Source organism: Lepidothrix coronata, unplaced genomic scaffold (assembly GCF_001604755.1).
Source record: "Lepidothrix coronata isolate B3197 unplaced genomic scaffold, Lepidothrix_coronata-1.0 Scaffold1, whole genome shotgun sequence".
Taxonomy (NCBI): domain Eukaryota; kingdom Metazoa; phylum Chordata; class Aves; order Passeriformes; family Pipridae; genus Lepidothrix; species Lepidothrix coronata.
The window spans coordinates 10,721,123-10,745,664 of NW_016690181.1; the positions used below are offsets into that span (position 1 = coordinate 10,721,123).

The window sequence follows — 24,542 nt, forward strand, 5'->3', positions numbered from 1 at the left end:
TTACAGATTAGATAAATAACAAAATGTCTTAGATGCACCCACTTTCCTCTTCTTGCTGATTTGTGGATAACCCTGATTTTTATAGTAGAAAAGTTGAAACAATGGTTAATGAGAAGGGGAAGGAAAATAACAGGCAGATCTGTGTGTTCAGTTTTAATTTAAATGAGGACCTCATGTTAATAGTGAGTAGTGCATCACAGTTGCTGGAATGAATAAGATCAAAATTAAACCTTGATAGTAGGTCAGGACCAGCTGTGGAATGCGCTGATGCTATATACATATCTGTGTGACTATCCAGACATCAAAAGAGTCTCATTTATGGAGTAGTCCAAGGGGAAAATGAGTGCCCATGATGTTTTGTACTGTGCTGTTGAGAGTTTTCTGAACTTCAGCCAGCTCATCTGTAAGTGAAATAGCAATAAGGAAAATGAAGAAAAACTTAATGAGTAGAAAGAAAAGGAGACTAAAAAACCCTGCTGTTTTCAATAGTGTCACTGGATCCAGAGAGCTGATAATTTAAACTTCATTGGTGACAGGGAATTTATTTCAAAGCAACTAAATGGGAAAAAACCAGCCTGTGAATTACTTCGTCTCAGTAAGTAAATGCTACAGATCAAACAGTAGATTCTCATTCCAGTTTAGCACAAGCTGGTGTTGTAGCAATCAAACTAGCAAAATCAGGGAGATGGTAGCTGCAGCCACTGCAGCAAGCAGTGCAAAGTCCAGGCAGATGCCATATATACAGCCTGAGAGCATTATACATCATGTATAACACTTCTCTGTGTAGTGCTGGGTTGCATATGAAAGCCCTGTTTGGACTGTAAGTACTGAGCACCAATCTCCCCTAGTTTGGTTGTCTCTGTTAGGAAGAATCAGCTCTTCGTTGCCTTTCAGTTTTTAGCTCCTTCTGCTTGGCTGGTACTGCAACTCAGGAGGGGATGGAACCTTCTTTTCTTCAACTCTGCTGGTGGTTAATCAAAGGATTTGGGAACAGAGGAGAGAAAAAAAATAAAGCTGTTTTCCTTCCCTCCTCTTTTTAGACTCAACTCTAGGCTCGGTGGGTAGGAAGGGCTTACCTCATAGGGTTAGTTTTCTAATACAGAATGATGCAATACCACTAGTGCCTGATGTGCTTTGAGATATAGAATCATATAGTATCTTGAGTTAGAAGGGACCTGTAAGAATCATCTAGTCCTACTACCTTCTCCCCACAGGACTGCCTAACTAAACTAAACTGTGTAACTAAGAGTGTAGTCTAGATACTCCTTGAGCTCTGACAGACTTGGTGCCCAACTTCCCTGGGGAGCCTGTTTTGGTGACTATCCACTGTCTCAGTGAAGAACCTTTTCCTAATGTCCCCATTCCTTTTTGTAGTGCCAAGATCCTGCTTTATGGCAGTCCAACAGTGTGGCAGCACCATGTGCAGGAGTCAGTAGAGCTATACTAATTTATATCAGCTGAAAGGTTTAATCTGTTTGTCTAAATGACTGTCAGCGTTTCCGAGTTCCTAACTCCTTGTTGATTAATCTGTTAACTGGTAGTTGTTAGCAGTGTGTTAGCAACAACAGCTTCTCTGACCTGTGCAGTCTTCAGTTCCTCTAGCACTTGAAAAGCCTCCCTCATTCCATCTTTTACCTCAGCATTCAACCAACTCTCATGTGCCAGAGGTTTCTTGGAAAAAAAAGCCTGTTTGTGAGGCATTTCCAGAGTGGACCCAGAAACTAAGCCTCATCTTGCCCTTCTACTGTCTGTAAGGATTAAAGGTGGGTCACTGCACATCAAATTGCCAGGACAGCTAAGTAATCTAAGGAACCTCATGGTGGAAAACCAGAGCATAAGACTACATGGTGGTCTGGAAAACACTTTCAAGAAAGCATGTTTTCTGCCAGAGCTTGCAGTTTCTGGACAGATATGTTTATTGTCTGATCTGTAAGACTGTCCTCTGCTGCTTTGGATAGACTTTTGCTGTAGACCTAGGATCACCTGGAAGATCTGAAAGGCAACAGAATTTCTCCCATTTTGAAAGTAAAGGACAGGTAACCTATGTGTTCCTTGCTTGTGCAGACCTTCATGTCACTTTTGAGCATAACATTTGATAATTTTTTTTCTGATAATAAAATTCTCTCCTCGGGTAGAAAGCAATTGGCTTACCAAAGCAGCTTGTGTGCTTGTATTCCCAGTCATTCTTTTGTCATTTTTAACCACCTTAGTAGTGCATCCTAAATTGAAGAGCAACATTGACTTCTTTTCCTGTAAGGATTAGAATTACCTGCACCTCAGAAAAATGCAAATCTGGAGGTAAAGAAATGGAGGCTAGTGTGTGTAAATCAGTGATACCTACACAAGGTATAGCCGGAGCTGATTTGATGCTATAAATATTTCAGATCCTCAGTAGGAAAACATTACCACCTTAAAGTCAGAATTAGGTAAGCTGAACAGATTACTTGTACATTTTTTAAGCTACTAAAAGACTGTCCCATGTTCATCTGATGCAGCAGCTTCTGTGTACCACATTTGAGAACAGCGAACAGGGCATAAAACCAGCAGTAGAATTTAAATACAGAAAAAATACTCTACCTTGTTCTTTATTCTCTTCTTGACCATCTTCTCACCATCTCCTTCATGTACACATACATCACAGTTTCTAGGCACTGTTTTGAGACTCCTAGAAATAAGATAAATCTTCTATTATAATTGACAGGTGAGGTCCCATTGCATGCTTAGCTCAGGGTTTGTAAGTAGGTGTAAAGAGAGGACTGCAGAATTTCACAGTAATTTTTTTCCCCTTCAGCTGAGCAGCATGGTCGTGTCATTTGCCCTTATCATCTTGAGGGAACTTCTGTCAGTTTGCCCAGCACTTGAGGTCAGCCAGATGTTCAGTGTGAACATGAGTGTGAAGCCAGCCCTGTCAACACACTCGCTCCTCACGGAAGGTGTGGGGACCACTCGCTGCTGCTCTCCTTCTCCTCTTGGGGCACTGAGCTGTTCAATCCTGTTTCATGCTGGCTCTCCAGATGACAAGAAATATCCCAGGGAAGAAGCTTCATTTACTGAATACACAGGTGATGTTAAAGTGTGAGTAAAAGGTGTAAGTTTAGACACTAATGAATGTTGCATGTCATCACCATAGATGGAGAATACTGTATTAAACCCAAGGCAGAGCCTTTTATTTGTATTGACTATATCCATTACCTGTGTTAGGTGGACTCAAGCAACTGCTTTGTCATTAATGGAGTGGCTCAGGGACGTGTAAGAGCTAGTCCAGTGTTTTATTTCTTCTACAGCCACTCATACTTCATGAGTAGGATGAGTTTTTCTCTGAACTAGCGTAAAGATTGACACCATGTCATGTCACACTTTTGCATTATGTTTGCAGAAGAGATGAACCAACCCTTAAAAGGCCAGTGAGTCCTCAATTTGTGCTAAGGAATCTGTGATCTGTTAAGTGGGCCTATACCCACCTACTGTTGTGATATTAGAGTGAGACCTGACTAATATTTGATTACACCTCATTGATTTTGAGTCAGTTGCTGGAGAATATGAAAAATTACTAAAAATACCATAAAATGCCAGTTAAAATCCTTTGAAGCATAGTATGGGAATATCAAGTCTCTCAACTCTCACTCTCTAATGCAGAAAGACTGAATGATTCCAACTGAAAGCAGTAATGAGACTAAAATGAAACACTGTTAATGTGTTAAGATGGCATATGTTGTATATATTCCCAGAAATAATTACTGCAGATTTCTTTGAGCTTTATTGATCAGCAGGAGTTCTTGCACATTCATAAAAAATATAGTCCAAACATAAACAAAGATGTACTATATATCCAGCAGGCATAAAGCATGCAAGACTTTGTCACAATTAGAATGAATTAACTATTGAGGCTTTTAGAGAATAATAGTTGATGAACCAAATTTAGATACATGCCATTTTCATAATGGAGTTTCTGTTCATAAGTTTGCTCATATATATTACTGCCTTTTTACAGTTTATGAGGAAACTTATCATTTTTATGCTGAAAACAAAGATGATTGTGAGGCTAAAGAGATTTACTTCCAGGGAAGCATAAAAGAGCTTAATATGCACAGCATGGCAGAGAGAAGGCTCAGATGGGGCACATTTCTACAAATATTCAAGGAGTCTAAATGCTGTGGGCAGGAAGGTAGCGCTACAGAGGGTGGTAAGTAAAAACAATCGTATGGAACTAACGAAAGGAGCATTCAAACCTAATGTCAGCAAAAACTTTGGTACTGATATGTAGAATCTGAATCCACTGTGAGGGAAATTGATAGAAACAAACTGCCCTTTCCCTTTTGCTCTGAAGTTCATGTAGTAGATTAATACACTGGGATTTTATTGACTGTCATTCCGGTTATTTTTACAGTCTGGACACTGTCCTGTCATTTCTGATTCGCTGCTCTGTCTCTTTCTGTACAAGTCTTCCAGGCTGCAGAGGAAGTCACTTCCAAGTACAATTCCCATTGCACTTTTTCTTCTGTTCTCTTCTCCTTGCTCAGTACCTTGGAAAAGAAAATCAAAGAAAATTTAAGGAAAATAAACGAACCTTTCATAATGTTCCCACTTCCTATTAATATATCAGATCAAAATGCCTATGGGGAATTATGTCAAATCAAACTTCTCGTGAGAACTAGTGATACATGAAACACTTCTGCTTTCAAAAGTGGAAGAAAGCTTCTTTGGGGTTTTTTGGGGGTTTTTTTGAATGCTGTTAAAAACTGTACCATATCAGTTTTTATTCTGTGGAAGTCATGTACCAGTATGTTAGCAAAAAGCTGTTCTGGGAAGCCTTTTAAAGTGCTTCAGGATGATCATCATATTGCTGTGCTTACAAAACCAGATCCAATATTGGCAATAATACAGGACCCTTATAAAGAGTGGGTGGTTCTCCAGTTTTTGCAGTATCTCAGTGGGAATTCTTGCATTGATTCAGAGTTTTCTTAGGTGGCTTGATTTTTTCCAAAGTGTGGAATATGCAGTAAATTTGGCAATAGTTTATAGCATTCAGAATCTCTGATAGTGTTGCCCCTTTTGGTGCTTGAGTTTATGCATCTAAGTTTGTTGATACATGTGTTGTAATTTGGTTGGACATGGGAATGCTACACTTCTGCAGAGAAGGTAGAAGATTTGGACAATGCCAAATTGTCCAAATTGTCCAACGCCATAGTAATGAGGCATCTCCACTCAGTCCAGTAAGTATTATTTAAATATAAATAATATAACGTATGATAAAATAACAGGAAAATTACAAAACAAATTTAGGGAAAGTTCTTCATTTTCAGACAACTCAGTAAAGTCTGCCTGCTATAAAATCCATTAAATTCTTTTGACTTTATTGGAACTCTATGAATTTCTATGTCTCCTAGTTTCAGCTGGGATAGAACTCACTTTCTTACCACGACAGTAGGCAAAAGTTTGATGTAATTTATTAAAAAAAATTACACCTTCAGTGTTAAAGATAGGATGCTATCCCTGAAGCGAAGGATTGGTGCAGGATGTGAGTTTGTGATATCGAACTTATCTTTGATGGTATTTCTGTTCATAACAAATCGTAATCTAAAAATCAAGCAGAGATGTTTGAAATGTGTGGAGAGCCTCCATTTTAATCTATGTGCCTTTGTCTCAAATCAGAATAAAAAGATAAATGTAATAATTGGGTAGTTGTGGACCATACCAAGCCCCACATTCCTTTACATTTCTTGACATGGAGAAACAGTAACACCTTCTTCCAGAATAAGATAAGGCTACGTCCAAAGTGCTTAGCCTGATTTGAAGCTCCCCAGTAGAAGAGATGTGTACTTACCAGAGGGGAAGGAATCCAGTGGAGGGCCACTGTGATGATTATGGGGCACATGATGTGCAAGGACAGACTGAGAGAGTAGGGTTTGTTCTTCTTAAGAAATTAAAGCAAGGAGGATATTTTATTCATGTCTTCAACTACCTTACAGTAGAGTCTAAAGAAAATACAGCTTTTGGAAGGATTCACAGAGATCATACAAGAGGTAACAGACACATGTTAAAACAAAGGAAATTGCAATTAGAGATATGGAATATTTTTGTTATCATGAATATAGCCAAGTATTGGAAAAAGGTATCCAGTGAGGCTGTGGATGACTGTCCATCTTCATCCTTGGAGATACTCACAAGGTGACTGGGCATAACTCTGCACAGCTTCATCTAGTTGACTGTGCTGTTTGGAAAGGGGTTGATAATTCTCAGAGGTCATTACACAACCTGTATGTTTCTGTGATTTTAGGAGACTCTGTCTTCTAGCAGTCAGAGCTGGTCTATTCTTGAATATCAAAGTTATATATGTATACATTAGGACCAGGCAGACAAATTAAAAACCCTCCCAGGCTATGAAGACCAACTATCTTAGCCTAATAAATTCATGTCATTTCTTCTACCTGAGGTGCATATTAATTAGGAAGTGAAATGTAATACTGAAATTAAAGCTTATCGGTGAGGACTTGGTAACCCAGCCTCACTTAAAGGCAAAATCCTTGACTATATCAAACTTACAGTTGATGTTACAGAGGAAACACTGCCTGTAAATCTTCTTTTTTTTTTTTCTCTGCATCCTGGGAGCTGCTGCAGGTGAAAGAGCAGTTATCTTGCTGGAGCATTTTCACAGGTGCAACCTACCTGCTAATGTGTTGTACTTCATACTGTCTCTGTCAGAAAGGAAGCTGACTGTCCACCTTGCAGACAGTTTAACAGTGTAGGCACTGTGAGATGGAAAACAGCACATGCTGACTGTTGAAGTTGTTTGTTCAAACTCTTAGGTAGCTTATGCTAATTTGAATGCAGTGTAGTCTAAACAATTTATTTGCTAAGCCATGAACTTTAGAATCGTTTTGGAATGTATCACTATTCCAAAGAGACTGCTGGCTTTTGGATCTTCCTACTACTTTCATATTGTTTGTTGAAGAGAATTTGAATAATACTTTGCAAGAAACTTCTGTCTCTTGTCATTAGCTAGTTGAGAAGAGAGTCTGGCACACTTAGATCTTGCTGTCTTCTTCTGAGACAGAACTCCATCAAACTAAGTCATTACTTCAGCAATCAGTCTAAACATGGCAGTCTTGATTCTGCCATCAGTTGTACCACATTTAGTCTCATAGCAAAATGTTAGGAGGCTAAAAACATAGTCACACATTGGTTTTCATTGTACTGGGTCACTTTTGTGTTTGGGAGACTGTGAGATGATCAGCTGCTCCTGACGTGGAGAGATGGGCAATTTGAGCAACATGATACAACTATTGAGGAAGGAGAGGCAGTGGGGAAGCAGAAGACCCAATCCTGTGTATTAGGGTGTGGTGCTCAGTCACCATGCAGAGAGGCAAGTGTCTGTAACATCTGAGAAACCAAGGAATCATGTTTGTTTGGGAAGGAAGTAAAGTTAACTGGTTCTGTGCCTTTGTGAGCTGTGATGGAAACATACTTTAAATGGTGTACGGTAGGGTACAGTTCTTGATTCTTCCATTGATGTTATGAGGCTGGATGAAGGAAAGTGGAAGTCGTGGGTCAAAAGCCTGGTACAGCTCCAACGGGGATGGAGTTGAAAGTTGGGACCTCTTCTTCTCTAGCAGATTTTTCTCTCTGACATCAGGAGGGGGGTGCATATCTATCAGGTAGGCTTGATAGCAGTTGCATACTGCCTTTTCCCTATTCCTTTAATGAGAACCTGTGAGAAAGTCATAGGCTTTGTAGAATATAAAGGTAGCTGCTGAGAAACTGGCTGTGTTTTTCTTAGGGGTTCAGAGTCAGCAGTGGTAGACAGAAATGCATCACCTTACCTCACTTCTCATCAAAACTTCTGTGAGCTTATTTCAGGTGTAATTTATGAAAAGCTGAGGAGTAGGTACCCCTCCACTGAACCTCTATAGGTTGTATCCCACTGTTTGACAAGTAGTGTGGTAAAGCATTTCTCTGTACAAGGTCAGAATAATCTTTTTTTATGGAGTTTCACATGAATGCTTTGCTTTGGAATTGTTTCTCCATGCATAAATCTTTATTATACCAACAGCCTACAGCCCCAGTGAACCAAAAAAACCTAATTTTTATTCTTCTCTGTTTATCACCACAGTGAGATAACTCAATTGAAAAGGAGCTGTGAGAGTTTCCAGCAAGTGTGGTGGGGGTTTGGGTGCTGTGAGCCTTCAGTGGATTTATGCTCCTTCCTTTTAAATTTGAATGGTATGTGCCAAGCTGGTTCTGGCCACAGATTGTGCATCATTCCCTTTGGAATGACACTAAGGATTGAACTGAAAATGAACTGTTGTTGGAAGGTGCTGTGGGAATAGAGGAACAGGTTGTGCATATGACCATGCATGCACTTTAGTATGGTGAGTCAGAAAATGTGCTGAAGTGTGTAGGCTGTGCTTTGTAGCCAGCTCAGTCTGAAGCCTTGATTTCTACTTGGCGATGAGTTGATTTGAGTTCAGGTGTGGTTCTTCTTTAGAGGAGGAAGACACATGTGCTGACATGTAGGTGCTTGTGGCTTTTACCAGACGATGAGTTTTAACTCTACAGCTTAAAGTTGACCTCACATAATTTACCTTTGTAATAAAAGATACAGTGCAGGTCTCTAGTTTCTGCACACAGGGGGATTGCTAATACATATTAGTTATCTGTGATATAACTGCATGGGCTTTGGTCAATGAATGCAAATGGTAAGAAAGATAAAACTAGATGTTTTATATAAAACCAATTTTTTTTTTAAATGGAGATAAAGGATAATCCTACTTGTCTAGGTTTTGACTTTCTGAACAGTGTACATTAGTTTTGGTTCACTGTATGATTTCCAAAATCTGCAGTGCATGAAACCAAATTGCCAGCTTGGAGGAACCTCTGAGGAAAAGACTTAGACATGATACATAACCATCACTGAGAGGAGTTTTATTCTCATATTTCCTAAATTTTGAGTGCTCGACTCTGCAATTTTAGCACCTTCTATGATGACAATGTCATACCTATTTCTCTCGTATGAACTAAGGCAGGAGCACCATCATGGTTTTGCCAGAAGGTCCACCCTCCTTTTGCTGGTGAACACACCAGCATGGCTGGCAACAGCAGCTGCCTGCTCCAGTCTGAAGATGAGGCGGTTTTAGCAGAGTTAGTGTTGCAGGGGAAAACACTCTTGAGTTGTGGAACTTCACTTACTTTATTGTGAATTAGGATAAACTTTTAATTGCTGTTCCTGGTATTGAGAAATAATGACACATCCCCTTGCCAGTCTCCAGTTCACTTGCTGTACATGTCATGTCCTCAGTCATCAGGGTCAGTGCAGGGGACTTTCCTTTTTCTGCCACTCCTTGTTTCTTGCTTTTTTTTCCCCTGGCTCCAGCATAGGGTCCTCCCCATACCATTATCCTCTCAAAGGCCTTGCCCCTCCTGGGCATCCATGTGTGCAGGTGTCCTCTGCCCCTGCCTTGCCACTGTCTCTGGTGTCTCCTGCCTCAATTGGCTGCTGCCTGCAGGTACAGGTTCTCTAAAACTGGTTGCCAGATCATATCCTAAAACAAACCATTCTCCATCTGCTGTTAAAAATGTTCTTCCTTAAGCTCCCCTTTCTCCTGCAAAGTCATTCCCTGGCTTCATCTGTGCTTTCCCCATGCTGCTGAGTGCAGAGGAGGGAGGAAAAGCTTTCTTGAGAGCAAACGAAAAACAGGTCCCTGAATTTTATTCCAGTTCCTGGACATACCCAATGTTTCAGGTCATGTCCTGTGAAGCGGGACTGGAGGCTTTTGGCTCTGGGGAGATGGCAGAAAGGCATCACGGGTGAGCGTGGGCACCACAGGAGCAGAAAAGAGTCTCTGTGGGATGGTTTGTGGGTTGTGGTCATGCGTGAGCATGTGATTGTACACTTTGCAGGTTTTAGCTGCCGAGCCCTCTCATCTCTACTGGATGTGTGAAATGCAGTTTTTTGAAGGATAATAACTTTCCCACAAAAATGCACTCATAGTTGGGTAAGACAAAAGGCATGTGCCTGAAATGGAGCCATACTTTTTTGGGTCCCTGCTCTAAACAGTGCGGTATGACAGGATTGCAAATTAAATCACCAGAAATTTAACCTGGGCAGAATAACATACTTTGCCCTGCTTCATTCTTAAAAGTAATTGAAGTTCTATTTTTGATATTCTTTCAAAAGCTTTTATCCTTTAGACAGAAACAAGTGCAGAATATATAAACACAGACAATTACGGTTTTGCAAAATGATAAGCTGATGAAATTGAGATCCTGTGGTAGGAAATGCTGATCACTGTTAATAATTGGTATCAGCTCTTCCTTTGTTCTAGAAATTGTCTAATGCAATCCTAGCTATGCCTGGGAATTTCACAGGGAGAGAGTGGTGTTCACATGCACATTTTGGAAAAGCAATGCTTTACAGATGAGCAAAAAAGTGCTCTGCAGCCAAATGAATAGAGCAAAGTATCTGTGCATATTTGCAGAGAGTGATGTGCTTTGTCCTATTTCATTTAATGCTGTGCAGAAGGCTAAAATTGTAAAAAGTAAGCAAGCTGCACCAAGATTGGTTTGCAAAGCCATACAGAAGGTCAGTGTTGGTTGGTAATGACATGGAAATCAGCTTGGATCATGACCATAAATGGGTTCTGTGATTCAAAACTGGGCAGTAATAGGATCCAGTATTAGGGTCAGGCAGGTGTGAAAATACTGGTGATGAAGATTTGAAAATAAATAATTTAAGATTCACAGGGCAAAATGCAATGATTTCTGTAGACACAGTAATTCTACGAGAGGAGAAAAGTATTTTCCCCTTCTTGACCTTTTGCCCTCCATTCAGTCACAGAAATCCATAGGTTCAAAGGTTTGGTTTTGACTTACCAGGCAGTGCAGAAATTCTGATAAAGGCTTAGTAGCTATTAAACTTTCATAAGTTTGCAGCCTTTTGGTTGAAACTAAAGAGACAGAAGCTGTTTTTTTTCTCTTGGGGATGAGATTCTAATTAAGTCAGTGTTGCTCAGTATTAGAATTCCAGCCTGCTAACAGGCTGCTAAGTGTGTGTGGAGTTTGTGTTATAGGGAGCAGGACCTTTGCCTGAGCCTAAAAAATTTCCAAAATTACTCTTTCCTTTACCTATCTTTGCAAAACTCAGTTTCATTTAGTTGCTCTGATAGCATTCATTCTAAAGTCCTGTGCAACTGCTGTGTTGATGCTGCTGCAGACCCATCCAGCATCTTAACAAAATGCAGAGGATATGGTTTTCCAGAAGTGTTTGGCATTGCCAACAGTTTCTCTCACTGAAGTCGATCAAAGCTGAGGGCTTTAGAGAACCTACCTGAAATCCCTATGTTAAAAGTTTTTTATCCACTCCTTTGAGCTTTTGACTACTGGGTTTTAGACAGTTCCATGGCTAATAAGAAAAGGTGGTGGACTGACTTTGCTTTGATGTCTTCAGTACAAATCAGCCCCTTTCAACTGAAACTCATGGGTGATTTGTGTAGCTACCTGAAACTGCTTCTAAGGCTACTTGGTATACTTTTCACTTCTCTCACAATTCCCATTGAAAGGAGCTATGACTTCATGGGTTATGGCCCAGGCTACCTTCTCTTGCACTGGGAAGTTGAAGCTGTGGATTTCACTGGTAGCATTGGATATCACTGGGTGTCACTGGATATCTCACTGGTAGCACTGACGATATCCAGTGGGGAAAAAAAAAAGAAAACCTAGTGTGGGAAGAGTCCTCAAGTGTTGCTGTCAAACACAGCACTGGCTTGCTCTTTGTGGGGTTTTAGGCTGTCCCACTGAAGCCAGTGGTATAAATGAGCCATATGTATGCACAGATACCATCATGTTTCCTGACTACTATTTTACCTGCTTTCTCAGTTGCTGTATGTTGCAGCGGATTTGTATCTTGCTGCCTATATGACTCCCACTCCCCAGTCTGCATGATCTGCTGAATGTACTTACTGTGCATCCAGAAAGAGCTGAAATAGATGTTGATGGCTTTTGCTTTTGTTTTATCCCCTGTCCCTTCTTCTCTTGACAGTTTTTTATCATGCTGTTAATTGTATTTCTGTTGGAGCTCACTGTTGTGATTCTGTTCTTCGTCTACACCGACAAGGTAAGTCAAATTCTTCATTTTTCTTTTCCCTTCAGCAAATTTATATGCCCCTTTTCCCTATAAATAAATCATGAAGCACTTGGCTTGGTATGCACATCATGCTTGTCTTCCTTGAGACACTCCTCTCAGAAGGGGCTCTCTCAGAATGCATAAACAGCCTTGCAGGACTGGGCTGTCTTACTTGCTCATGTGTACAACTCAAGGTCACAGAGACTGCCAAGTGCATCTGTCATTAACAAAAAACAAAACAAACACCAAAACCCCCCCAAAAAGTAAAAGAAGTGAATGAACCTCACTAAGAGCATGTAGGAAGAGATACCCATCAGAATGAATAGGATTTTTAAAAAATGTGTACAATTTAAAAGCCACATTGATGTTGTCACAAAGGAGGTGTCCTTAGCACAGCCAAATGCACAAAATTCATTATCTTTCCACATTGTTTCTTACAGCACATGTGTACTTAGAATCTAATGGAAAGCCAAGGTAAATATATAGAAGTTCAATAAACAAAGCTTTTGTCTGTGGTTTCAAATTTTACTTATGTTTGACTGTTGTTCCTTCTGTTGTAAGGGCAGTATTGGCTATCTGAATTATCTGTATCCTTAAAATAATTTTTCTTTAAAATATTTTACATTAATAGATCCAAAACAAGGACATAATTCTGTGAAACCTGCCTATTCAATCAAAATTGTCAAATACTAAGGGAGCTTGAAAATCACTGACTAGGTGGCAAAATTTTGCCATTAATTAACAACCATCAGGTGCATGACCAATAAATGCCACCTTCTGGAATGGAAAGGCAAAATAGCAAATTAAAAAAAAATCAAAAAACAACAAACAAACAAACAAACAAACAAAAACCCTTCACAAAATATCAAAATAAAATAAAGGTTAACAGTAGACCTAGTTATATTCAGTATGTTTAGCAATAACCTGGATTAGGAGTGTATAAGATGTCAACATTACTTTCTAGAAAGGTTCCAGATTTATTAATGAGCACTGTGAGTGATTGTCAGGTGAACTTCTGAAGGACTGAAGAGAGCTAGGTTGCCGGACAACATCCTGTAGCTGGAACATGGAATTAACTTGCAAGGTAATTACAGTAGAAGGGACAATATAAAATTACTTGTATGCATCATTGGATTCTGAATTACTTGTCACCTCATGGAAGAAAGATCTACATGTCATACATGAATAAAGGCATCTACTTGATATGCAGTGGGCCTCCAAAACCCAAACACAACACTTGGTTATATTTAGAGAGGGAATCAGTCAGAAAATATTATCATGTCGTTGTATAAATTGATGGACTTGCCTCACTGTGAATGTAATATTGAGTTTTGGTTACGGAAACCATTAGAAGTGCTAGAAAGGTGGGAGAGAGAAGTCATGAAGAGGGATAATGGAGACGACCTAGATTTAGTCTGGGAAAGAGATCCTCTGCTTAGAAGATCTTAAAAAGAGAAATTCTAGTAGTGTGTAAAATAATGACAGACCTAAAATAAAGACCTGACCTGAACACAGAAGAAATATATGAAAATATTAAGGATTAGGTTTATAAGATAAATATGTGTTGTGCTCCACATCATCATCTTGTAGAATTCCCTGGTTTTGGCTGGTGTTGAGACTGATAGTTCAATAAACGTGTGGGTATGGAGGAAAGGAAAAAAAGCAATGAAGTATTTTTATTCATAAAGCAGTCAGTTCTGTCAGCTTGACAAGTGTGTCACAGGGAATGTTCGTCCTCACTCTTCAGAGATAAAAAACAGTGAAAAAGTATCAGGAGGGATTCCCTCCCTCCTTCAGCCTGGTGGTTTGCAGTGGGTTTTTTTGTTTTTTTATAAAGAGATCAGGAAATTAACTTTCCTCTGAGTCACGTACTGTAGGTTGATGCAGGAGGTACACTGCAGTTGTCCTTAAGATCAAAACAGAGTCTAAAATATGGGCTCCATATACCTGCAGTTTTACTGAGTTAACAAATTGCTGTAGTCTGTGTATTTATTGCAGATGATCAAATTTGAAGATGTTAATGTTCCTGTATGATTTAAATCTTCTACCAAAGACATCAATAGCTTGTGTTACACTTACAGTCCTGCCTACAGAATAAATAAAACAGCAGCAGCCTAAAACTAATATTTTCATACAGCATGTTTAGAATTTGTGTACTGGCTTTCCTGATGTGAGCAATGGTATTGCCATGTGTATGGGGAAGTACCTAACTCAAACAAGTCCACCACAGTAATTCAGTTGATGTGGTTCCTTGGAAAATCAGTGAAGGAACAATTTACACTAACACTTGCCCATCAGAAGACAGTAATGTTAATTTTGTGTGCAAATGGAGAAAAGGACTCTGCAGATTATGACTTTGAGGGCCTCTGTATCAGTCATTTTAGATGTAGATAGATACAGATATATATTTGTCGTCAGTTTTTTCAAGTACCTTGTAGCTTTCTGTTAGTCAAGAGTGTATGTACGTGTAAAATTCTTCCCAGGATAAAATGGGGGCCAATTGTTATTTTCTGTTTCTGGTTGAGAAGAGATTGAATAATGGATTCCCTTGCAGTTTTTATTTACTCCTGCTTTTATCAAGTGGAGGAACTTTGGAGCAGATACTTTGTTCCTTGCTGCTACAAATTTTAATCAATACTCTCTTCTTTCCTTGGAGTAGGCAGTGCTATGGCCCTATTTAGGTGTAGGGGCAGGTGCTGAGAGAGCTTCCTGAGACTCTGCAGGAATCTGATTCTAAATTTAGAGCTGTTCATGTTTTGGCTGCTGCTGAGGGATTGGAGAGGCTGAGCTGTGCCATGGCAGGGCTGGGTATTGCAGGTGACTCAGTAGCACTTGTCTGGTGAATGGTGTCCCTTTTGTTCCTTCTGCTGTAGAATGGGCACAGCCACAGGCTGGTGCTCCCACGGCAATATCAGCCGCGAAGTGGGTGTGCATCCGTGTGAATGTGGCACTGCATGGGTTCCTGAGCTGTGAAACAGTGTCTGGATCCACTGCTGGGACTGTTGCTTTAGTAGTGTGTTGGTTATTACAAATAATGACAAAAGTTCTTTGCAGCCATTCATGAACAGGTTTTTGGCACAGCACTTTTGTTCTTTTACGGTCGAAGGATGTGCAGCTGTGGAGGTGAACAGGACAGGCTCCTGGGACTCATCTGTTCTCATTCATCAACCTGGGAGAAACAAAAAAAATTACCTCTGCCTCTCATTCTAGTGACTTGATAGCAGCTTCTCTGAGCTTTGAAGCAGCCAACTTACTCTCATGCCCTAGAATGTCTTTCCTTGATGGACAAATGTTTATCTTGATCTCATGAAATAAATGGCACCCTGAAGTCTACAACTCTTTCTCTGAACTAGCTATGCAGTCTGATATTTTAAAGAGAGGGACTTGGAGAAAGCTCAGTAATCCACAGTGTAGGAAGGAAAAGCTGTAATGCCTTGCTTCTTGAAGCTGCACTGTGGATCTCTTTGCCAGGGCCTGAGTTTACACCTTGTTCACTATTCCTTCAACTATCCTGACTAGTCAGGTTGGAAAATACAAGTCTCTTGACTTCTGCAGAAGTGAATGTGGGCTGTGATGAAATGCATTCTTGTGGGAAGGTTGTCAGGAAAACATATAGGCCTTTTATTTTGTCCTAACTGTTTCCAAAGCAGCAGAGTGACGGGTTCGTGGGTGTCCTGGTTTGAAACCCCTAAAATCCAATTCCTGAGGCCAAGCTGCCCTCCCACATCTCACCCCAGTGTGAGGTGGGTTTTCCAGACAGAACCCAAGACTCAATATGGGGGGAAGGGAATTCTATTACAATCACTGTACAAATAAATATTACAATACATCCTATACATAATCTTAACTATCTCTCCTATGATAAATCAGTATTTACAATGGATCAATCTCTTCTCCCTCCAATAAAAGTCCAGAAGGGAAAAGGAAAGATCCTTTCCACTCTCAGGGCAGCAGCCTCTCTTTTTCCATGCAGCAGCAGCCCATACTGGGCTGTTGTAGCTGGATCTCTTCCGTTACACACAAGGGGGTTCTCCTCTACCCCTCTTGGCTCTTCGACTCCAATCAAAGGTCTCTCTCTCTCTTCCATGGGCTGTGTAGCAGGGACAGAACTCGCTTCACCACGACCCCCGTGAAGGTCCCTTCCTCAGGGGATTCAAGCTCCCTTGAGTCAGAACGTCTCAGGCAGCTTTCAGTTGAAAGCCTTTGCCTCAGCCGTTCTATCAGAGCTCCTGTGCTCTGTCTCAGCTGCTGCCAGCCTGGCAGCAGCGGGGGGGGGGGGCAAGGTCACCCCCTCTGCATTCCATCTGGCCATCCCGGTCCAGCTCTGGGACGTCTGAGCTTCTTAGCTCCTCTCTCTCTCTGGTGCATGCTGCACTCCAAGACTCCTCTCAAATAGGAGTCCATCTCCTCCTCCTCTCTAGGAGGTCTCAGAGGGGTTTGGGGAGTTTATTACAGTTCTTACCCCAGACTCTCTCTCTCTGTAGAGCTTAGTCCTGCTCTGTCTCTCTCCATTAGAGATCTCTGTGTCTTCCTGCTTGGATGCAGGCCGTCTCTGCTGCATCTTATCTCTTCTGGCTCTCTACCACTGGTCTCCAGTCAGTGCTGGTTTTGCCGCTGCTCCTTCTGCCCACTCACGGTGCAGAAAACTCCGAGCTTCTCAGTTACAGACCTCAGTCCAGTTTAACACTGTTTCTGAGTTTCTGCGACCGCCAGCCGGGGGCTGGGGGGCCATGGCCCCCCAGAGGGGTTCCTGCCCCTTCTCCTCGTGGCTTTAGAACATGACCACTCTTCTCCAACAACTACAACATCACCCTCCTTTTCCGGTCCGCTTGTGATATGTTTATATTTTGCAGGAGCGCTCATTGGGTCCACATCAAGTGACACCACCCCCTCGAGAGTTACCATTTTTTAACTCCAGGGGGGAAACTTTTTTCCCCCACCACAATGGGTTGTCTTCAGCAAAAAGTAGCACCCAAGAAACTGGGAAGCTCCTATTGGTGTTTGTGCATGTTCATATGCAAGTTCCCAAAGTGTAGTTTTTATTTTTTTGAGGTCAGAAGTATCAGTCCAAGAGGTGTGAGTATTGAATGGAGTTCGTGTGCTTATGAGAACTAAGGCAGGTTGTTATCACTCTCGAGTGCAGTATTTTTTCGGGCTACATTTATGCCCCATTTGAAACAGTCCAAACACCACTGACATTGTTAGAGTCATGGTTATGTGAATGGCTAGACATCTATAGCTGGAATATTCTCTTAGTATGTTTTATTTTGATTCCATTAATACAGAGCAGCATTTGACATTTTTATAAGTTTATCATTTCTGTTTGAGGCTATCTATGTATTTATAAGAGATACACAAAGTACTGATAGGGTTAACCTTAATTTCATTGTGATAAAGAGAAAGCAGCAGAGCCCTATCCTGTCAGAGGCTGGATACTCATATTTCTCAACACCAGATTGGATCCTGCTAGAATATAAATTATGCTAATAAAATACGCAGTCTTGTACCAGTTCTAACTTGTATAATCCTTCTAGTTTTAGAATCTTTATTTATTTTTACTGTGATGATTCTCTTGGAGGCACAGGGAAAAAAAAGTCTATATTTGTTTTTTTTTGAAGTTGGTTTATTCAGATGTCTGCATTTTATATGATTTGCAGGCAGAGCTATTTAATGCCCACAAATGGAAAAACATAACTAAGTAATGGGGGAGGGGGGTTGTGTTATTTTTTTCTTTTTAAATGTCAAACTGAGTAACATAAGCCAGGAAGGAACAAAAGCACTGAAGGATCACTGACTATGATATTTGATTATGGCAGCAGTTACTGCTGTTGGCAACTCAAAGTTAGGACGAGAATTTTCAATAAAGATTAGGCCATTAACTCACTTGGAGTCCCTGTGAAAATTACAGCCTAAATTCCATGCCTTCTTAGCTGTGTTGAAAATGGCCCATAGAATGGCCCACAGAGGATTGAAAAATAATGGCTACTTCTGTTTCTCATGAGATGGGTGAAAACGTTCTTGTTTTCCACGTTACGGTAAATTGTAATGAGCTCCTCTATAGCTTTTACTGCTAGCTTGTAAAAATATATAGTCTGTAGGTTGATGCATTTCTTGCTTTGTTTCTCAAAAAAATTTTGAAAATTATTGTAATTCCTGATTGATATTTTGCCTCACCCCATACAGAGACAGCAGATTGGAATGTAGTGAATATGATTTCAAGTATAGCTCAGTCCTCACAACCACTTTCACATTTGGCTTTATAAGTCCGAAAACACTTCCACCTGCTGCACTCATGTGCAGTTGCTCACTGAAATGATTCAATTCTGCAGAGCTGCTCGCTGGTATGGGGAAGGGATTCACAAAAAACTGAAGAAATTATTCACACAGAAAGTTTAGTTCAAGTCCACTGCCGAAAACTGTTTTCATTGAGCTTCTGTCAAGAGAGCTTAAAAGTTTTCCAAGTTTGCCTTTGACAGAGCTTCAGCAAAGCAAGGCATCTCCTCAGGTAACGAAATGCCTCGTGTTCCTAGTCAGCATGGCCTGCAGGGTTGTCCGTGGCACACACACAGGAGATGTTAATACTTTTGAAAATGGAGAAATGGAGGCTAAAGTGAAGGGACAAGACCGTCCAAATCGTATGCAGTTTAGAGATAGTCTTAAGGTATTGGAAAACAACAGGGTGTGGAAAATCGTGCAAAACTGGCAGAGTTGGTCACTGCGCCACTCTTCAGTCAGATGGCCTGCCTTTTCTTCCAGTGTTTCTCCATCATCCATTTGACTTTACCTACACCATCCCCTTGTCATAGGTTTTAAAATTTCTCACTGTTGAAACTCCTGAGTGGTGGTAGAGGTTATTGGATCCATGTATCCTGCTTTGCCCCAGTGAACACGGCTGTTCTTGCTGCTGTTCAGGACTGGGATAATTTCAGAACAGTGTGGCATGGGCAGTGTCTGCACTTGTTGGTGTGCAGAGGAAGGTTTTCAAGAGGACAAGGCCAATTTTAACTCTCTCTGGTATTATTGTGGGCATGTGCTGTATTAACGTAACAAGCTTCAGAGAATGCAAGTCCTGATATATGTATGAAATGGTTTCTGAGCAGCCTGTGTGCTAATGCTTTATTTTCCAGTTAAGGTTCCATTTGTTTTGTGTTTAAGAGACCTTTAAGATTACGGAGTCCAGCTGTCAAGCAGTTCCTGGCTTGTACCATCTCTCGGCAGTGCTCTGGAGTTAGGGTTTTGCCTAAGTGCTGAGGTAGCTAAAAGCTATTTCTCAAGATCATCGAGAGTAGCACTGCAGGCACACGTAGAGGAATCTATGGATTGCCTCCTGAATGGTGATGCACTGCAGTTATTGATTGCACTGTGAGGCTGATGTGTTTGCTCTGGTCAAGTATTTTATTTCTCTAATGCAAAATATTACATAAATGGTGATATAAGAAAAGACGGAAGTGTCTCCATGGTTTATTTTACTTGGTAATAAGCTTAATTTTTGTTAGTTTATTAGCATTTCAGTACTGGTGTCACACAATAGGGAGTTGCAGAAATTTCATCAAAAGAATTTAATTATAACCAATTCATTTTGGCTTCTTTTCAGCAAAGCATTAAGGCATAGGTTTAAATCTCTCCCTGTTCAGTACATAACTTAAGAGCGTGCTTAAGCCCATGTGACTGACTTAATCATATGCTCAAGTCTTGTCAAAGCTGATCTGCACCTTTTGTGTCTTTTGAAGAAATATTACTAGGTAAATGCTAATGACAGTGAAAAATTATTGAGAGGGTAAAGATGTATCACATCTTTCATTCTGTGGAGAATTTATTGAAAAATAATGAATGTTTGCTATAAAGCATTATTGGTTATCTTTTTCCATTTGTTCTGAACAGCTTTCCATTTAGTATCTTGAACTCTAACACATCACTTTAACCTTTTTTTAGTGAGGAGGAGGTGAGGGGGATGGAATCCATTTGCCTGTGTGACTGAAAGAAGCAAACACGCCAAAGGAAATCCCGGTAGTTTCACTAATTCATTTGTCAAAGGAGGATTTCATTGAAAGTGCACTTTCAAAATGTTATTAACAGGCTTGTTGAAGGATAGCACAGTATTGATGAAAAGAATTAAATGCATGCTCAGAAATAGGTGTTATTTAGGAACAATAACCGCAGATAAAATGCATTAGGGCTCCCCACTGGGAACTCTTGATCAATGGTTGATCAAAGCCTAATTGATTCCTTGAATAAAATGTTGGCAGGGGAATGGGTGCAGGGAAAGGAAAATCAAACTTTCCTAAATTAAGCTCCATACCTAACACAAATACTCTTTGTAAAGATTAGATAATGCAGCAGCCTGACAGCTCTTTATGCCGCATATCTTCTTACTTTGGCTGAATTCAGAAGTGAAGACAGAGGTAGGTGTCTTATCCTAGGCAGTATGGATTTTTGTTCATATTGCAACGAGTACCATATTTTTCATAGTGTCCTGATGCACGGTTTGGAATAGTGCTTTTGTCTCAGGAGAAATCCAGTTCTGACCTCCAGCCTGGCTAACTGGGATATTAATTCCCAGATCCGTATAGATGAACCGAACACAGCTGTTGCTGCCATTATGCCTGGCTTAAAGCCAGCCAGATCTGTCTTTTATTTCCTGACATCACTGAGTTCATCTAGGGGTTTCCTGGTAAATATTTGGCAACATATAAGTTAGTCTGCAGCAGAAAGAGATGTATCTGAGCTTCCTTCTTGCTAGTTTGCAATCTCTGATTACAGGTTAACTCATCCTCAGCCGCATGTCAAATTATATTTTTGTCGTGGCAGCACTTCTACGATGATCTGTTTCCCATGCCCATGTCTCAAGTTTCAGGTTTTGTAGTAAACAAAATATAAGTGGTGCATATCTTCAACCAGCCTCACTAAAGGAAAACTAGAATACAGTACTGGTGGTTATTAAATACTTTGCACATCTGCATGCTTTTTTTTGTCCATCATCTTAAAGCATGTTACAAGCATAAGTAGTTCAGCTCTGCTTTTGCTGACTTGGGGAAATGCTGTTGAAGGCGAAATCCTGAAGGTGCAGTGTGTCCTGGGAAATACTTAGTGCTCTCATGTGTGAATGAAGAGAATGGGATCTTACTGTTCCAGGAGACAAGTGTTTACATGACTCATCCATGATCACATAAGAAGCCATTTCAGCATCTAGGTGGATCTGGAATTGAATGCATGCCAGTATTCAGTGCCAATGGAAGTAAAGTGAAGGGCACTGGTTTACATACACCTGATCAACACTGGTTTTACCTGGTGATTGATCCCCAGTTTGCATCTGCTGTAACGGCTGGCACTCCATTATACAGTCTTATTTGACAGAGGAAAGAATAGCAGAAAGAGAAAAAAATGCTTTAGAAAAGCAATACAATAAATAATTGAGGCAGGTTTAGACATTAAAGTACAGGCAACATCATATACTGAGGAGTGACTGAGGTGGTGTATTGAAACAGACAGCACATTTTTTATTCATTCTGGGAACATTTTTGATGTGTCACAATGTATTTCAGGCAACATTAGAAAATGACAGTAAACTAAATGCTTAACACTTTTTACATATTAAAATAAGAGAAGGGAAGATGACTTTTTGCATTATCAGACTGTAAGCAGGCCAATAGCATATAGTCCTTGTCTTGGATTTGTCAGCTGCAGTTAAAGAATGATGAGGTGGGTTGACCACTTTATTAGGTATAATTTGCAGCTGAGGTTTTTTCAGCTCCTTCCTTTTATTTAACTCAGCAATGATATACTCAAAACTAGTTGAAACGAGGACAGGTAAATCTGTTGATCAGCAGCTCTAAACCATTACTAGCTCTGGGTTCTCTTAGCATGGAGTGTGTTGACAACACTGCTCAGGTACTTTATATATAACCCAAACTCTGTGATATGAACAAAGCTTCTCATTGGAAATATTGCTGCACTGCAAGACAGTGTTGTCCTCTCAGCTGATAATTTTGTGGGTTGAACTCTGTCTGTGAAGTTCAGGTGTAGGGAGGAGGTTTAGCAAGTGTTCTAGACACCAGAAGTTTACCTTTTGACATATATTCCCCAGACTTATAAAACCAGCACAGCCAATGGTGATTATCAATCAGTGGTCATTGGTACCTGCTTTTGATATACCTGATACAATTTATATCTTAATCATCTTTAATATGGATTAATGATTTTAATTATTTGGAATCTTGGACTCCCTGCATCTATGTGCAAAAAATCAGTGATTGACTTAACAGTAGGAAATGACTGAGCTGGAAGAAAGGGAGTAAATTTTGTGTAAAGATATATGTCTTAACAGGAAGCTGAATGAGAGCTTTATTTTACAATTTCTGTATGCACACATTTCCTACTTGACACGTTCAGTGCCTCTGATGGTTGGGTGATGGCAACATAAAACAATTTTGCTACAGTGTCCTGGCATTAGCAGTGAATGAGCTGTGTGCAAAAATTGTTTTAACCGTGGCACAATCTTAATTCACTTTGTTGTATTGCAGTTATTTTGTGTACCCTCTTCTATGCCTTTAAGTTGCAGGGAAGGCATCCCAGAGAACAGCAAATTCTGGGAGAGGTTCACTTTCACCATTCACCCCCCCTCCTGCTATTAATTGTCTTTCATACAATTTCTTAACGAGATTTTCTGTGATAGATGATTGAATTATTATACAACAATATATGTTTTGATTTTCCTGCTAGCTCCCTTTTGCACTTTACTGCCATAAGTCAAGGATGATGTTGCTCTGCCAGACGTTTTTGCCATCTGCACCTTGCCACTTGAACCATAGGAAAGCAGAGCAATACATGTCATCATCTTCAGCAGCGCTGATGTTGCCTCTGTTGACAAAGTCCTAACCTCAGCATTTAGGAAACCTTTTCAGAGGTCACCTTGAAGGGCATATTGAAGTGCAAACTGAATCACATGTTAAAAATTGGTAAATTATGTAAATGAAGCAAGATGGAAAAGATTCAAAAGATCATTGAAGCTATTTAAGAAAACAACTACAAATTTTTCTCTAAAGAGTAACAAAAGCAGAAAGTCACAAAGCATGTAAGATTTTGATTCAAAACCAGATGTTGGTTAGATTTATCACACAAGACATTTAGTTTTTCTTTTAAAAATTCAGGACCAAAGGAATTGCAGTAAGATTTGAATTAATCAAAATGGTTGAAGGGATATTTAAAAGCTGTGAAGAGAATCAACATTACTCTCTATACAAAATGCATACACAAGGAAATGTCCTGCAGATTTCTTTCGGGTCCACCTTTTTCTCCATGAATAGGAAATGCATTGTAGTTGGGACAAAAGCAGCTGAATCCATGCAAACAAAGAGAAGAAATGATTTTTTTCAAGGTCAGGCAGCTTGGAGGAAAAAAAAAATCTTTTGAGGACTGTGAAGAAAGCAAGAGGAGAATATGCTGCATACCTTGAAGTGTGTTGGAATGGGACTGATATTTAAGTAAATGTCAGCAGAGTGCCCTTGCTGCTGCCACCACCACAGGTGACCCTTCAGCGGCCAGGTGTGGCTTCCCATATCTGGGTGTTCTCGATGGAAGCCTGGTTTGTGTGGCTTTGACACTGATTTATGTACAAATGGGAGAGGCAGCTCTTTCATACTGACTGTTATCACCGAAGAGCACTGAGCAATGAGGATTGCTTTTCTGATTGACTACTGTAAGTTTTCCCTGTTTCCACTCTGTTCATGTAGGGATTTTCACGTAAGAGCATCACTAAGAAGTGATTTGATGAGTGAGACTAGGACACTGGAATTGCTGCTGGATATCACAGTTTTTCCATATCCATTTCAAGCCATTTAGGAGTTCAGCTACATGATACAGTTATCAGGTGTCAGCACTGAATGAATACACAAGTTACCACTTTCTGTATGGTAAAATCCTGACCTTACTGAAGTCAGTGGGAGCTGCCTATTGTCTTCCGTGAAGCTATTATCCTTAATTTTAGGATTTTTAAATCTCTTACCCACTTCCCAACATAGTGATCCAAATAATGCTCCCTTGAGTGTGTGAAATTATGTATTCCAGTGCTATAGGAGATTTCACTGCATGGCAGCTGCAATAATCAGAGAGTTTTGTTCTTGAGCATAATGTCTTAATCTTGTGATGCAGAATGTGTGGGATGCTGCTGCCTGCTCAGAAACTGGTTGAATCTTGGCTGCAGAAAGATCACACGTTTCCAAAAGAAATGTAGTTAATGAAATCTAGATGCCTATGGGTATTCATTTCTTAATCTCTGCTTTGGTAACTTGGCTTTGCAGTCCATGTTCTTAATGACTGTGCAGCACCCTTGCTAGGGTACAGAATTGCAGAATTGTTTAGTTTAGGAGGGATTTCTTGACTTATGGTAGCCCAACCCTCTCTTCAAACAGGAACAGCTAGAGCAGAC

The 24,542-nt window shown here is 40.3% G+C and overlaps 1 protein-coding gene across 8 annotated transcripts in view; it reads left to right on the forward strand.

Annotated features, from left to right (window-relative positions):
• Window positions 1-24,542, forward strand: part of TSPAN4 (tetraspanin 4) — a 428,461-nt gene that overhangs the window by 357,606 nt on the left and 46,313 nt on the right. For all 8 annotated transcript variants that reach the window (XM_017811784.1, XM_017811751.1, XM_017811777.1 and 5 more), the window contains one exon: window positions 12,035-12,109. In XM_017811784.1, coding sequence (XP_017667273.1) covers window positions 12,035-12,109 — 75 coding nt within the window. The remainder of the gene's footprint in view (window positions 1-12,034; window positions 12,110-24,542) is intronic.